Source organism: Gekko japonicus, unplaced genomic scaffold (genome assembly GCF_001447785.1).
Source record: "Gekko japonicus isolate JY-2015 unplaced genomic scaffold, Gekko_japonicus_V1.1 scaffold3676, whole genome shotgun sequence".
Classification (NCBI taxonomy): domain Eukaryota; kingdom Metazoa; phylum Chordata; class Lepidosauria; order Squamata; family Gekkonidae; genus Gekko; species Gekko japonicus.
Window position 1 is genome coordinate 63,800 of NW_015169894.1, and position 17,474 is coordinate 81,273.

At 41.9% G+C, this 17,474-nt stretch overlaps 1 protein-coding gene across 1 annotated transcript in view; it reads left to right on the forward strand.

Annotated features, from left to right (window-relative positions):
* Positions 1-17,474, forward strand: part of LOC107115724 (neural Wiskott-Aldrich syndrome protein-like) — a 43,500-nt gene that overhangs the window by 16,673 nt on the left and 9,353 nt on the right. The window contains 6 exon segments of the mRNA XM_015417481.1: positions 3,598-3,732; positions 4,469-4,555; positions 5,316-5,412; positions 9,134-9,157; positions 11,126-11,294; positions 16,708-16,750. Coding sequence (XP_015272967.1) covers positions 3,598-3,732; positions 4,469-4,555; positions 5,316-5,412; positions 9,134-9,157; positions 11,126-11,294; positions 16,708-16,750 — 555 coding nt within the window.

The following is a 17,474-nucleotide window of genomic DNA, read 5'->3' on the forward strand; positions in this document are numbered from 1 at the left end:
CCTTTACGGAAGTTTGGAGATCCTTGTCAATCAAATGCACCTTGGCATGTGGGAGCTGCAACATTGAGGGTGCAGTGCCCCACCCACCCCTTGTGTGAATGGGCAGCTTACTCTGCTTACTACTGGCAGCTTAGCACTTGTCCTCCATCAGTAGAAGTCAAAAGAAGAGGTAATGCGGCCCTTTTCCATCTCCTTCACTGCAGCCCCTCATCCCACAGTGCATTTTGTTAACACTCCTCTCCCCATGCTCTTTTTTGTATCCTGGTTGGCTTGTTTCATGATGTGAAAATTGGGGGGAGGGAGTGAATATTGAAGCCCCCCAAGTACCTTGTGTCATGTCAATCCAAAATCAGTGCTGATGTACTCCTCACCCTGTTCATGAGCATGGCAATGGTAATGTCATGGTTGCAATACCAAAGATCCAACATCTCCTCATATGCCAAAGTAGCCAAAAGAATTAGTGGCTCACATGGGTAAAGAACAGATGGTTCAAGAGTTCAGTTCTTCACTAATTGCCTTTAAATAACAAAGCAGAACAAAATGTTTCCACTTCACAATAAAATTCAGTATTCTGGTATTTAAATCACTTCTGTACTTAATGAGCTGTTACCTTGCTATTCTTCACTTTTTCAAATTTAGATCCATTGCTGATTTGGTTACATTAAAGTTGCATGGATAAATACGCTTAATTACGCAGCAATAAAACTCATTTCAATTAAGGGAACATATGATTTTTTTTTTAAATTAACCTTAAAATACTATATCACATGTGCTGTTCAACTGCATAAAATTGGACACATGAAACGGAACTTTATTTTGATTTACTTAGTAGAGGCAACGATTAGGACATATTGATGACATTGAAATTGTTCATATTGCAATTGTTCATATAGCTTTTTTTTATCATAGTACACAGTTTACAGAGGTTAGCAGTTTTTGTGTGCCTGTTGCTACCCTTGAGTAGTTTAGTATTTGATTAAAATTAAGTACTTGAATTTTTGTCGCTGCTTGCTTGCAAGTAAGTAAGTGCTTTTCCTAGGGTTGGGAGGAAAGGGCTGTCTTTTATGGATGACAGCAGCATTCAGTCTGCTTCAAGTTTGTGAGAATGCTATGTGTTGCTGCAACAAGGATCTGCAAGCAAAATATGAGCTTTGCTGGGGGGGGGCACTTGTTCCCACACACCATGTTTGTGCTTCTGACGCAGCTTGAGTTCTTTATTGTATCACTTAAAGTAGACCTTAAGAAATCCAGGCATTTGAGCTGTACCATTTCTTTATGGGAGGTGCAGACTTTCATGGTTGAATGCCTCTCCAACACACTAACTTCCTTCACACAGAACAAATAATCAAGTCTAGGATAGAACTTTGAACCCTTCTCATTGACCTGCTAGATTATGTGGATGAAACTGTGTGGAGAAGCACGAGGTGACCCCCTCCTGAAATCAAAAGTGGTGAGCCCAGATATGTGTAGCACCTCCATGAGAATTGGACCGAGTTCTCCTCTTAAATTTAGTGATACAAATTCTTGCTCAGTTTGCCACTAAGACCCCTGGTGATTCTATCACCCTTCTTTGCTGTTATATTTTTATACTACCACACAATTAAAATTTTTAATATCCATACAAATTCTTTGGTTGCTAAAAAACTATGGGCACTTTATTTACTTCATTTATACCCTACCATTCTTCCCATTGGGAACGCAAAGTGGCGTGTTATTCTTCTCCATATTATCCACACAGCAACCTGGTGAGATATTTTCGGCTGAGTGTGTAACTGGCCCTTGGTCATCCAGCAAGCTTCCAGTAAGGATTTGAGCCTGGGTCTCCCAGTTCAGCTAACACCCTGGTTTACAACATAACAATGAATGAGTTTTTAAAAAGAAACCTAAACAGATACTTGTTGTGACCTATAGCTATGTGGGTCATAGCTCATTTAATGAACTGTCTCTCTCTGTATGCCCCCGTGTGACAGTTATGGTTCTCCAGCTACCACCTGGAGAACTACAGCCAGTTCGGTGTGGTGGTTAAGTGCACAGACTCTAATCTGGGAGAACCAGGTTTGATTCCCACTCCTCCACTTGCACCTGGCTGGATGACCTTGGGCAAGCCGTAGTTCTGATAAGAGCTGTTCTTGAAAGGGCAGTTCTCAAAAGAGCTCTCTCAGCCCCGCCTACCTCACAGGGTGCCTGTTGTGGGGAGGGGAAGGGAAAGGAGTTTGTAAGCCGCTCTGAGACTCCGAGTGAAGGGCGGGGTATAAATCCAATCTCCTCTCCTCCTATCAGCTGTTCCCCCACTGCCATGCTCCAGAGCTCAGTCATAGCCTTCATTTATGGAGTGGACTTCCTGCTGTACACTGTTAGTTAGAAGGCTGGAGCTATTATAACCGGACTGGGTCTGAGAATTGGTTAGGCTCTAACTAGTATATGGTATATAGGTAGTATATAGGCAGAGCTACTTGGTGAGCACCCTGTGGCATGTAATAATTAATGGAGCTTTCCCAAAGCAGACTTTCACAGGCGCATTCAGTAGGCTGAGAGCAAATTTTGTAGTGCTGTGCAGCATCAGCCTTCCTTAGTTTCTTAAATAGCAATTTTTGCTGGGTGGAAGTACCCAAATGCTGGTAGGCGGAGTAGGCTTTCTGGTAAGTGTAAGTTGTACTAACAGTGAAGATAATTTTATGATGCAGGTAAGCCTTAAGTAAACTTAGTTCCATTCATATGTTCTATGTTCTGCATCTTCACTCTGAGATGGGGACAGTGAAAATGGGGACAGGGATTCTAGTGCTGTACCAAAATCTACTACTTAGAAGTCTCTCTTAAAACAAGTATAAAACTACTTAGAATAGGTATGAAGCAACTAGTACAAAAATGAAGACACTAGCCATAATAGACTTCCTATTTCAGTAGTCATAATTTGCAATATATCTGAGCTTAGTGTGTGCTGGCTGATGCCCTAGAAACATGCTGACTTCTCGGGTCTTGGAAGGTAAGCTTCAGAATAAATCAGAAGTTCTGCCAGGTTTCCATGATCCTTGAAATGAGAGCATACAAATAACATATGTGATCTAGTCTTGCAGAACTGGAGTTGCAACAGTCTATAAACTGCAGATTACAGTAGTAAATATGTGGTTTTACATAGCAAACAGAAGTAAAACAGATAAGCAGGGGTTCAAAAACCCAGGTACCCAATGCCTCCGAGCACCTAAACAGTTGGTCCATGGTACCTGGAAGCAGGTTATAACATATGTGGTGGTATGTGCAAGATTTGGCCACTGCCACTTCTTCCTGATTTCTAATTTAAACTCACAGCTACCTGGTAAAAGTAGGGTGGGGGAGAAGAAAGATACAAACACATAGGTTGGGGAGCTTGGATGGTTTGCAAATCGTCTTGTAACCTTGCTAATAAAGAGTGTACTACAAAAATAGAGTTGTGTTCAGTTGTTGACTTGAGGGCCTGTAATTTGAAAAATTCCACTGTGCAAAATGAATTGAATGATGGATCTTGCTTGGTTGACTGTCTGACTTTGAGCCTGTCATACAAAAGGTGGTGGCACAACGATCCATTCTAAGTCCTAAAACTCTTTTTTTCTCTTTTTCCAGACGATGTGCTCTGCAGTTATTCAGATTTATGCAGCAGATCGCAATGCAGTGTGGTCAAAGAAGTGCTGTGGTGTAGCCTGCCTTGTGAAAGACAATCCACAAAGGTCTTATTTTATCAGAATATATGATATCAAGGTAAGGATCTCTGCTATAGAACCACATAAATAGAAGGATCTGTTTTGTGGAAGGACTCAAGTATATCAAATGGTAGGAAGCAAAAAATGGTAGAACTATTTCTGCATTTAAGAAGTTGTTAAACGCTGTAGGAACAAAACTGAATGTGTTGCATTTTTGCTTGGTGCATATTATCCTCTTTAAAAACATAACTTATGGATGCAAAGAGAGAGAACAGCATCTCCACTTCCTGGCTTTTATGGCAGAAGTTATTACTGCTGAACAAACAAGCTGCTGTGTAGATTAAATGTCTTATTTCTTAGGCAATAAGAACAGCCACACTGAAGACAGGAAGTAAAGCTTCAGTTTTGAGAGCAGTTATGTGTGTTTCTTCCCCTATGGACACCCATTGTTGGATTGTAGCTATGCTCTTGTTTACAAATATGAGGCAGGCTGTGCTATCAGAGAGGGGACTACTTTATGAACTATTAGTATTTGGATGGGAGGAATATATGCAGAACTTGTGCTGTTATCGAGTGTAGGACACTTCCAAAGTCATTTTATAACAGCTGTGTAATGCAAGTACCGGGGAACAATGCAGGTCTGTGTCCTCAAGATAATGCCGCTCTTTTGATTTCCAAAGGGAGAGTGCTGACTAGGAATCTAGGAAACTGAGGTGGATGGGAAACTTAAAAGTTTTTGCTGATTTGTGGTTCCTTCCTTATGGTCTCAGTGTCTATATTTCTTTTTCTTTCAGGATGGAAAACAGTTATGGGAACAAGAATTGTATAATAATTTTGTATATAATAGTCCTAGAGCATATTTTCATACCTTTGCTGGAGATGTAAGTGCTCTGTATGTCTTCCATACTTAATTTCTTTTTAAAAACTTGGGCTTTCCCCTGAACCTGGCCATAAAGTATCAAGTAACGTATTTAATCTGAGATGTTTATATTTATGCTATCAGAGGTTGTGCACTGTGCTCACATGTGCAAGAACTTCTCATTTTTTGTTGCACGGATGAAATAACAAAAGGTCTTGAATAGTTTCAGATATTTTTCTTGATAGTTCATGTTTGAAAACTTATTGAAAACTCAGCCATGAAGTCTGCTCTCTGTCAGTGGGATCCAGGTACTGCCCAGAGCCACTCTATATGTTATGTTTGGCCTCAAGTTCCAGCTGTTCCCCAAGTGCTGCAGAGCCTGACTTGGATCAGGACCACTGCACTGACAGAAGAGAAGCATCACTCCCTTATGCCTTTTTCCTGAGCCAAAGCTGCACGGGGGCAGGCACTTTTTATCCATTGTGGAGCTGTACGTGCAAAAAGCACCCCCCCGGTCCATGTTAGTAGGGAAAACAGCATAGGGAGGCACTGAGGTCCTGGTCTAAGTTTTGCCCTGCAGTGCTTGGACGCCTATGGGTATGGGAAAAGTTAGTTACATGGCTCTGGGGAAAATCAGCCAGCTCTGGAAAACCCTGACTCAGCTTAAGGCAAAACGAATTGTGCAGACGGGCTCACACTTGGCTGAGATTACACAGAATGTGCATATTTATTTACAGTTCGCTAGAAAAATTAATAGTCTCTGGGAAATGATTGTTTTTCAGACATGTCAGGTGGGTCTTAATTTTGCTAATGAAGAAGAAGCTAAAAAATTCCAGAAGACAATAACAGACTTACTTGGACGGCGCCAACGAAAATCTGGTAAATGTACAGTTTTTGTAATTTACTTCCTTTGTAAGTAATGTGAAACAATGTCCAGAAACAAACATCTGGGACTTAAATTATCACTCAAACTTAATTTTAAATGTACTTATTTGAAGCTGAAAATTGGAGGCAGAAAAGATTAACTTCTAAATATTAAAAACTATGTGTGTCTAAAAGTTGTAAGTCAGGCATTTCTACCACTTAGTTCTTCTGAAATAACTGGCTATTAATCTAATACAGATGGATTGCCATGGAACTTCTCAATGTATTCACAACATGATGTACTCAGGAAATAACCCAGAGATGGACACTGTAGGGAATTCCTCATTCACAAATCTGTGAAAATTAGACCCTTAATATTTAGTAATTACAATTAATGTCAATAGAATTTCATTTGAATAGGATTCAGCTGTATACAGTTGGTGAGAATCCTCATAAGTATCAAGTGTCCCGATGGCGGGACTCCCACTGCCCCCCCATCAGCCACCAAACCGCTGCCTGAGAGGGCCCCCCCCCCCACGGCTGGCCCCGCACCCACTTGGAGGCCTGGGAGCTCAGGTTGGAGGCAACAAGGGGGGTGGCCAATGACCTGATGGGAGAGGAGGCACTGAACCCCAGCAGTCCGCACAACCCCAAAACTGCCAGCTGCTAGACGGAGGAAGGGAGGACCCCACGATGAGTGGAGACAGCTGCACCGGGCCTGTGGCCCAGCGCGAGGGCCCACCCGCGCTTCCGAGCCTGGTGTCCCAGGCCTGGCCACAAGCCAGATCGGCACTCTGCAGGGGAGGGAATGTCCGGAGTGGAGGCCCCACCCCACAGGAAGGCTTGGTGTCTCCCATTAAGTGCAGGGGTGGGGCAACAAGGGAAAGGGGTGGGAGCGGGCTCAGGGGAAGTAGCAAAGAGCGGGGAAGGGGATAAAAGAGAGCAGCTCGAACAGGTTGAGGAGGACTGCCCTGAGGTACATGGAGCCACGCCCAGAGAGAAGGAGAAGGCTAGTGGCCCAGGAGGAGCGGGATGGCAGGGTGTAGTGGTGTAACCCCCCTCCCCCGCTCAGAAGACTGAGACCTCAGCTGCTTCAGAGGGACGAGGGCTATCAAGGTGGCCGGGCTTCCCCAAAGCCCCAACTCCTGTGACAGTGGGAGGGGGGGGTTTCAGCAGAATCATGTGACATCAAGTGACGTGGCATGCACTGTTATACTTGAGTTCAGGCTTCATTGGTAAAAGATAGCTTTGTTCCGGTTGTGCCTACATGCCCAAATTCAAATAAGTGACTGGATTTGTATTTATATGTGCAAAATAAAACAGGTTAAATATGTGAATTACATACTGCGTTTTGCTTTTGTTTTGGGGATATTTATACATGTGCTTTTCAACATGAGCAGCAACCACAAGTTTTTCCCCTATAAAGACATAGCTAAAAGTATGACAGTAATTTGAGGGGCGGAAAGGGTGGTAAGTGGTATGAAAAACATTTAGTCAGGTTTTTTCACTAAAATAAAGTGGAGAAGCTTGTTGTTACTCCAGGTTTTAATATTGATGTTATGTCTGCTGCTTATTCCTTTTGGTCAGAATATTTATAAAGTTTATTTTAAGTGTGGGAGACGTTATTTTGTAAGTGTTCTTGCATGTGGCTAAGGGTGTGCATGCAGGTATTTATTCAGCCGAAATAGCCACGCCTGAATAAAAGCTGATATTATTCAGCATTTATTTGGGCAAGGCTAGAATGAATTCACTCGCTGAGTGGCACGACTCAGCAAGTGAACTCAGAAGGGATTTAAAGTTTAAATACTTGCAGAGTTCACTTGCCAAGTCGTGCCATCACGGTGGCACCACTCGTAGAGTGAATTAGGCAACCATTTAATCTTTAAATCCCTTCTCTATTATGGGGATAGCCCATAATAAATTTATGTTTAAATTTTTGTCCTTACAGAAAATGTCTCCTTTTTCCCTCTAAACTTTCCATAATGGATGTAACTTGGATACTTCCTTTCAATCAGTAATATGTTACGAGAAATGAACCCCCAAGAATTCATGGGGAAGGTGAATTTTGTTCCCTCTGCGCTTTCTCTCCAATTCATCACCACCACCACCATATCTTAATGGAGGTAGCTGCTGCCTCAATGTCAACTTCCATTTTAGTTTGCTATAGCAACCCAGTATGTCTCCTGAAGTCCAGTACTTTTTTTTTGTTTTAGATGTTTGGACATTCTGAGGGTTCTGACTTGCAAGTTACTGGTTTGGTTTAGTTTTTCAGTGAATACATTCTTGTACAGAAACTCTCTTGTTCAACCACCAGATGGAGTTCTAATTCTGTACTGTAGTCTTGGAAGCCATTCTTGCCATAGAATTTGCAGTTAAGTAATATAGTTGTAGATTTACTGGTTCATGGCACTTATTTCAAACTTCAAAATAGGAGAAATCCGGTATCACTTGACTCAGAGATCTTTGGTTAATAAAATTAATAAATATACAGTTGCCAGATTGAAATGAAAGTTGTAGTTATTTGCTGTACAGCATAGATTTATACAAAGTCATCCTGTATTGTAACCACACACACCAATATTTGCATATTTGAAAATGCATATTCCACAATTCTTTTTTAGCATTATTACTTTTTATGTTAGTACTGTTTATCTTAAATCTGAAATTTGAATATTTACAAGTTAGGGAATACAACATATTTTTACTTTCCTTGCAAAAATATACACACTACCTTCCCTTCTTTATTTTGAAGCAGATGTATATTTTAATTATAAAAATACCCAAGTGCTGGATGATGCTGACTCTAGAAGTATTATTCTAAAACCTAGCAGCTAGAAATTATTTCTGCCTGTCTGCTGCTTTTATTTCTTTTTTTGGTCTAGAATGGAATAAGTTCAGTGGGTTGGATCCTGTTATCTGTGAACAAAAGGTGCTCATGGAAGCATCTTCCTGACTTTGCTCTTCTGCAAACTGTGGCTCACTCTGTGTGTGTGTGTGTGTGTGTGTGTAATAAGGAAAAAATCATAAGGAAATAAGGAAAAAATCACCTCCTTCAGGTAAAAAAAACAAGCAGAGGAGCCCTATTCCCAATTTGTCCTACTATACGGGGGGGGGGGGGGCTAGTGGGAAAAATGGGGTTTTCCCTATTACAGTTTCATCTTTGCAACCTCTTTCCCCCTTTCCCTCCCCCACCCCACTGAAGACAGTCTCAGTCCTCATCACAGGCTTTTCAGGGCAGCAGGAGAGCTGCTGAGGGCAAGAACAGTGATCATAAGATGTTTGCGTAAAAGCAGGAGTCATCCCTGTGTGTGCAAGACAGCTTCTTGAAATACTAAGAGCATGTTTAAGTTGGGGAGTGGGAGGACTGATTAGCAAAGTGTCTTGGATCTCTGGCCTTTATGAAACCAAGTATGACTTTCAAGAAATCGTCCTTAACAGTAAATTTGTTCGTGGTCTAGCACACTGAGTTGCACTTTGCATTGAGAGCCTGGGTCTCTACGCTTGTGTCCTACTTGAGCAATCGCAGTCCTGCTGGGAGATTACTTGGAAGATTTGAGCTCACCCATTAAGGATGTTTGCTGTTAATTTTATTTTTAAAAGGCTAACTATTTTAGCAGTTTGAAATGTGACCTACATTTGCCTAGTAATAATAGATCTCTGAAGAAAAACTAAAAAATGTTTTTACACTCAGCTTCATGCCTGAATGAACTGAACTATCTTTTTTCCTCTTTAACAGAGAAAAGGAGAGATCTACCAAATGGTAAGATTTTCCTTGTGTTAAATCATCTACTGCCTTTCTCTTCAAACATTTTTCGCTTAATTCCTTAGCTTCTCATTCCCAAAGAACCGCAGTGTCTATGACCTGACTTGTGCTTCAGTCTGTAAGTGAATGCTTATTAGCTGTAGCGCTCCACTCAGTTAAGAACTGTACTATAAAACGATCTTAAGAAAAGCACAGACAGGGCCATTAGAGCAGTTCTGAAAAATGAACAAAAGTCAACATTGCTGAGCAAATGTCAGGATCCTGGAGACATACTGCTTGCTCTAGCATATGCTGATGTTACAAAGGTTTTCAAAGCTGATTTATCTGTCACTTGACAACTTACTGACATCAGGCGATCTGCAGAATCTGTGCACATCTTTCAGCTACTATTAGGTTTTTTTACCCTTGTATTTTTTAATATCTTGAATGTTGCATGGTGCCTTTGAAATGAAAACACCCTTTTGTTAGAAGTCTGTCTTAATGTTGCATCGTAAAAAATGGTAGAATTAAACAAATTGGCATTAAGGGTTATATAAAATGCATTAGCCTGTAATTTCCTGGGATTTGTGTCTTTATTCTTGTTGGTAATGGAAAAGTCTCCCTAGAGTGAATCAGTTAGCAGTGGTTTTGCTGACCTTTCATCATAACGGTTGGGATGAAAATGGGGATTTATCAGAATTAGTTAAAAAAAAATCTTGCCCAGAATGATGTGGACTACTTGCACTTTAATTCGGAAGCTAGAATCTGGTTTAATCTGCAGCCGGCTCTCCAGCAGAAAGGCAGCACTTGAGAAATATACAGAAGTTACACAAATAGTGCAATGTTTTGCACTACATTTTCTGGAAAGTCTTCTGAAGACATACCAGATATCAACATCAGTGGATGCTTAAGGCCACTGTATTGCCAAGTTCTTCCTAATGATGACCTTTATAGGCCCTTTTCATCTTCACTCATTGAGCTGTCGACAGCTGATGGGGAAGGTGCCTGTGTTATGATGGGGAAAATTTTGCTGGATATAAATATGGCAGTGTTGGAAGAAAATGGAAGTTCTTCAGATGATACACATCTACAGATAAATAGTAAGTATGGTTTTTCACAGGCTGTGATAAGCACAGCTGCTCTTGGGGTATTAAAATGGGTTGGGAATAAGGATTTGAGGGAAGTCTAGACAACAGATATCACCAGATCTAAATTATTAAACTTTCGATGAGAAAAGTGTCAATTTTGACATATTAAACATTTGTGAGTTACATATTAAAGAGCATTTTCTTGAATTTAGAGCACTGGGGAGTTACCATTAGTGTACTTTGCCATTTCATTAATCAGTATTTCTATCAAACTGAAGAAATGTAGACTACATTTTCTGCTGCAAACATCAGTTAACATTCAAAATCCAGACTTGACAATCTACATGAGTTATGGGAAAATGTTCCTTGATAAGAAAACATTATAATACCATATTCAGTGACTGACCATCTGCTTGCTGAAACAAGTTTCTGCAGGCCAGTTGTCCCCTACCACCCCCAGAAGTGTGCAAAGAGAAAGCGAGCATAACAGGGTCTTTTTTCTTGAAACACGATTAAACTAACAAAGGGAAAATACTTCAAAATACTTAAATGGGTGTGAAAGGCCAGTTGACAAAGTTACAAAAATAATTAGTAAAAACTGGCCTTGCATCTAAGAAATAATATTGTTACAATATTCTTAGAGGCAAAATCTAAAGTCCTGAGACACTAATCTGGAACTGATGTGCTGCTGTGTAACTTTTTAGAGACCCTCTTTCTTTCTACTTATTCCTACTTTTCTTTCATCATGGGGGCCAAGGTGGTAGATGGAGGTCTCCTATCTAGACATTGATTAGACCTGCTTGGCTTCACCAAATTTGTTGGATCGCGTGACTTCTAATTATGTGCTCATCCCATTGTTGCATGGGAAAACACACAAAATGCATTTGTATTGTTGCAGGTCCAAGTCTACCAATGGCAACTGTTGACATCAAAAACCCAGAAATCACCACCAATAGATTTTATGGTTCCCAAGTCAATAATATCCCCTATACCAAAGAGAAGAAAAAAGGAAAAGCAAAAAAGAAGAGACTGACAAAGGCAGATATTGGGACTCCTAGCAACTTTCAGTAAGAATGTCTACTCTGTGTCCAAAATATGCATTGTAGAAACAAACTGTTTAGCAATAAGTGGGTTCTAAAGGCTTGGCTTAATCATACTGAATAACATGCAGTCATTTTTCCATAGGTACAGGTTTCCAGTGTTTGCTTTTATCACCTGTGCACTGCTGTGCACTGAGCGGATGAAAATGAAAACTTGGAACTTCTGTCTACATATGTGTCTTAGGGCTTCTTTATCAGTTCTCATGGTTTTCATTGGCTGGATGCCATCGAGAAAAGCAGGTTTTCCATCCAGAAAGGAATTTTCTTCCCTGCGGTGGTCAGAATGCAAACTGCGAAGTCTTTTAAGATGCAGCTAGGCAAATGTTACGAAATGAACAGCTCAGTGTCTACTCTAGGATTTCAGCAGTGTCATCTTATTACATAATGATGTGGAATGATTATTTTGGGGGAGGGGAGAGGAGATCAGGGTGCTCAGCACTACCAAAATAGGCTGTGAAGAAATTATTGAAATCTGTTAAACTGTTCAGTGATGATGCACACAAGAGGCATGCAGCCCAATCCAAGCCCACAGCATTTCAGCATCAGAGCCAACTGAACTTTTAGTATAATAAGTGTTCAGTACCCTTTCTGCCTTTGCTAGGTAGTAGTTGCTTTTGATGATGATGATGATAAATGTATGTTTACTTTAGTAGCTAAACTTTATTTAGGCAAGCATATTCAAAAGCAACTCTTCTAATTTGCTTTGTGAAGGTAGAACTTTGTATTATGGTGCCCTGTGTATGAGTAGAGTGCCTTTCTCCTGTGACAGATAATTTTCAGTACTCAGAGGTTTAACTGAGTTGGACGGCAAAACAAGGCCACTTTCAAGGAAAAGAAATGAAGTCATGGAAACAAAGTACCAGATTTAATGAAGCACCAGAATGTGACCACTTAAGCACAACATATTTGTATTGAAAGAGCAATACCTCGTGTATTGAAAGAACAAATTAATACCTGCGTTGGCTCATTTGTAGTGTGTTTCATGTAGAAAACTAGGGATGTGCACACACAAAAAAATCTGTATTTTTGGGGTTTGGGTATACTGAACCCAAAAAATATTGGTATTTCCCAATATTCCCAGATCCCAATATCAGTATGGTATTGGGATTCAGGAAACCCGATATATATATATTTGCTCTATTATACTTTATGGGGACCATTATAGTCAATGGTCCCCATAGACTATAATGGAGAATTGATCTGGGGTTCTGGGGGTGCTGTTTTTTGGGTTAGAGGCACCAGATTTGCAGCATAACTGCTGGTGCCTCTCCTCAACCCCCCAAGTTTCAAAAAGATTGGACCAGGGGGTCCAGTTCTATGGCACCTAGAAGAAGTTTCCAATGGAGGGGAAAAGGCATTTAAAGGGATGCAATCCCTTTAAATGGCTTCTCTCCATGCCGTGGCTTAGAAAAGGCATGCCCTGTAACTGTGGTTATCCAGCAACCCCGAAAAATCTCGAATATTTTTTGGGCAGCCATTTTTAGTTAGCCAAATCCCTAGCTCCCTTAGTGATCGGCTGAGAAAATATCCAGTAAATACCGATAAGGTACTGCCTTAAAGTGGTTTCTCTCCTTTCTCCGAGGTAAGGGACAGAGGGTGGCACTACAGGAGAGTTTTAACACAACACCCACTGGCGTGTCATGTTCCTCAAGGTGCTATTTTCTCCCCAGTGGTATTCAATATATATATGTGCCCCCTCACCCAGCTGGTGCGGAGTTTTAGGCTGGGTTTTCACCAGTACCCTGATGACAACCAGCTACATCTGTTGATTGATGGCCACTCGGGTGCCGCCTCAGAAAATCTGGCAAGGGGATTGGATGTTGTGGCTTGATGGCTGAAACAGTGCAGGCTTAAGCTAAACCCATCGAAGACTGAGATCCTGTAGCTGGGAAAGGGAGACGTGGGACAGGATATCCAGCTCCTGATCTTGGACAACGCCCCTCTAACACCAGTTCCAACAGTGAAGAGCCTGGGCATGACTCTGAATGCCTCCCTGTCTATGGAGGCCCAGATCACAAATGGGCCAAGTTGGCCTTTTATTTATGCTAGGTTCGGCAGCTGGCTTCCTTCCTATCTCACCCGGACCTAGCCACTGTAATCCACGCAATGGTCACCTCCAGACTGGATTATTGCAACTTGCTCTATGTTGGGCTACCCTTGAGACTGACCCGGAAACTTCAATTGGTCCAGAATGCAGTGGTGAGGGTCCTAACTGGAACCCCTATTAGCACATATCCAGCCAGTGCTCTGCCAGCTGCACTGGCTCCAGATTGAATTCCAGATCAAGTTCAAGGAATTGGTTTTAAACTTTAAAGCCATTCACAGTCTGGGACCAACATACCTTCAGGACCGCCTCTCCCGGCATATCCCTCAGAGAACATTACAGTCCTTAGGCAACAACACGCTGACAGTCCCAGGGCCAAAGACCAATTGCCTGGCCAGTGTGGTGTAGTGGTTAAGAGCGCAGACTCTAATCTGGGAGAACCAGGTTTGATTCCCCACTCCTCCACATGCAGCTGCTGGTGTGACCTTGGGTCAGTTACAAGTTCTTTCAGAGCTGTTCTCTCAAGGGCAGTTCTCAAGAGAACTCTCTCAGCCCCACCTACCTCACAGGGTGTCTGTTGTGGGGAGGGGAAGGGAAAGGAGATTGTAAACTACTCTGAGACTCCTTTGGGTAATGAAGGGAGGGGTATAAATCCAATCTCTTCTTCTTCAACTTGAGCTAGAGCCTTCTCTTTGATAGCTCCTGCTCTATGGGATGTGTTCCCGAGTGAGACCTGGGCCCTGCGGGACTTAGCTTAATTCCACAGAGCCTGTAAAATAGAACTATATTGCCAGGCATATGGGTGAGACCAGGGAGTTTTATTTATATACTGCCTTTGTTTTTTCCCTCCACTCTCTCCCTGGGACAGTGGAGCAGTAGAATAGTTTTTTACACCATCTGGTTAATTGAATCTGTTGAGCATGTTTTGTTTTCATTGTTAAGTTGTTTGTGTTTGTCTATTTATTTTGTAATCTGCTCTGAGATCCACGATCATGGGGGAAGAGTGGAATAGAAATTGAACAAATATATAAGTAAATATTTTTTCTGGCTTGGTTTGTACCGAGCACGCACCCCTATAGAAAACTAAATAATTTTCGAATGACTTTGATAATATCAGTATGGTTAAACATGGCTGACTGTTTTTGAAAGTAATAACCACAGTGGCAACTACATAGGTGTTGTCTATCTGTAAAGGAGAGGGGTCAGCATGAGAGCGGCACATGAACCCAGGGATGACAGTTACAGTTTTTTGTAAAGTGCCACAACCCAGACTTTTCATTGAAAGTTGTACATAATAGATAACAACTTTCTAATGTGGTCTTATTAACTACTGTCTTATAAACCTTATTACAGTCTGTAAGTGGTGACGTGAGTAGGAAAATGTGTCAGCTAGCTGCCATCTTATGTTGCTTCTGTCCTTCCGTTCCCGCTTGCTCGCAGCTCAGCAGCTTTGCGTAAACATTGCCTCGGAGACCGTGGGAGCTGGCTCGGCTAGACGGCGTTATCAGTCTGGCCTTGTAAGGATGGGAGGGCTTTTGCGGTCCACCACTGGTGTGAATCTTTCTGCTCTCAGGGGCCCTGCAAGTCTCCCGCTCATTATGTAACTTCCCGCCGGGAGAATTCCCCTGCGCGTGCTCGAAGTTCATTTGCTTAGCTATTTGCCTCGTCTGGCTATATGTACGGATGTTCCCACCCTATAGTTATTCGGAGGGCTCTTTTTGTAGCAGGAACTCCTTTGCATATTAGGCGACACACCCCTATGTAGCCAATCCTCCAAGAGCTTACAGAGCTCTTCTTACAGGGGCTACTGTAAGCTCTTGGAGGATTGGCTACATGAGGGGTGTGTCACCTAATATGCAAATGAGTTCCTGCTACAAAAAGAGCCCTGAAATTTGTCCGTTCCTAACAATAATCCTGTGGATATGGTACTGGGTTTTGTACTCTAATAAAGCGTAACGCTTCTCAGGAAACGTGTGTGAAGAGTTACTTGCTGTGGAACCTGACAAAATGTCTAAGCAGGGACACTTTCAGAGAGTGGCCGTGTTGGTCTGCAGTAGAACAGCTAGATTTGAGTCCAGGAGCATCTTAGAAACCAGCAAGATTTTCGGGGTGTGAGCTTTCAAGAGTCAAAGCTTCCTTCTTCGGATAAGTAAGGCTAGTGGTTTTCATTTTAGCTTTACTGTTGCCATGAAGTAAACATTACATTGTCTTTATTTATATGTCTTATTCATGATAGGTAACTTAAGAACGTGTGAGCTTGCCATTTGTTCCTAAGGACTCTAGCATTGCCTGGAAGCTTAGCGGTGATTCCTTGAAGAGCAGTCAATAATGGCAGAAGGTTCCTTGAAAAGCTATTTGTCTGCCATTATTGTACACTGCAGGGGAGCTCTGAACACATACTTCACTCGCACAAGATCACAGTAGAGTCTGGCTGGTGTCCTGAGTGTTCATGCTAGAATGTACCACAGAATCTCTAGCATCATTCAAAGCTTTGATGGTGGGTGTATAGGAGTCCTTGGGCAGACAGATCAATGTAGAAAGGTTTCCCTGTGTGTGGGAAACTTGAAAATCACTGTTATATTGGCACTAAAATCTCAAATGCATTCAGTGACAACTATGATTTCTAATGGAGCTCAGAATTAATTTGCGCGAGAGACTTTGTAGGAACTGTATCACCGAGCACAAAGATTAAATCAAATAAATGGTTCATGCTGTGTCTGGCATATAGCAAAATTGCAGCTTGTGCAGAAGCTGAGCTTCTTATTCACAGAGGCTGTTTCCATGGTTATCAGACTTTTGGGAACGAAATATGGGTTTCACCAGTACAGAATGGCCTCTTGAAGCCTTCGGGGAGTCTGCTTTCAAAAATGTTAAACTCCCTTAGTTATTGTTGATGTTTCTAGGATACAGTACTAACGGTAATCTTTTGATGCTGTCCAAATGGCATGTGCAAAATCTTACAGAATGTCTCATGCACTGAGGCCATCTTTTGCTTATCCTCACCTAACCAATTTTCTTCTATCAGGTGAACAATTCCAACTTGCCATTTAATTGTTCTGAAGACTACATATTCTAATATAGTTACCGTATTTTCCTGCGTATAAGACTACTTTTTAACCCAGGGAAATCGTCTCAGAAGTGGGGGGTCGTCTTATACGCCGGTACGCCAGAAGCATCAGCACAGCTCTATATTTTAACTGGAAAACTCTATATTTTAACTGGAAAAGTTGGGGGTCGTCTTATACGCCCAGTCGTCTTATACGCCGGAAAATACGGTATTTTAACCTCATAATTGTGTGTACTAGACCTTCTGATTTTTGTTTTGCTTTCTTCTAGGCATATTGGGCATGTGGGCTGGGACCCAAATACAGGTTTTGATGTAAGTGTGATGGCAAGCCTCGCAGAACTTCGCATTGTAGTATGTGAGACTGTATGTGTTTTGCTTCACACAAGTTATGTGAATGTGTAGTCATTGCGTCTGTGGAACAGGTGGAATGGGCATTTGTAATTCATACATTTTATTTAATTTATTTGTAACCTGTGTATCTCCCCAGTGGGGACCTAAAGGGGCACATGATAGAAATAGAAGGGGGGGGGGAAATTGGAGAGGAGGCTCATGAGTGATCTTCCTGCCAGCTCCAGGATGCAGCCCTTTGGCTCTTGCCCTTCAACTTACGTCCAAGGGATAGAACTTGTGGGCATGCCCGGGCCTTAAAATACCAGTGAAACAGGAGAACAAAGTCAGCTAGATATTAGGCAGCTGGGGCTAGCCAAGTAGCAGGCTCTTCTGCATTTCTTTCCCTTCCATTTTGGTTCATACAAGCTTTAAAGCTGCACCACAACCCTGCTTTAAGCTTCATATACAAAAATAGAACTCTCACTGGAAATGAAGTACATCTGGCTATTTGTTACATTACTGTGAATCACATGGGCTTGGGTCTTGTTCCGCTCTAGCAGAGCACCCCTGCATAAATGTCAATCTTCTTGTCTCCCCTGTCCTGCTGCAGTGTTTTGTGACCTCAAAACTGTATCCCAGGAGGTCACTGGACATCAAAAGGAGGTCACAGTGGAGGGCTACAGGGCAAGTAGACAAAAATTGTCCT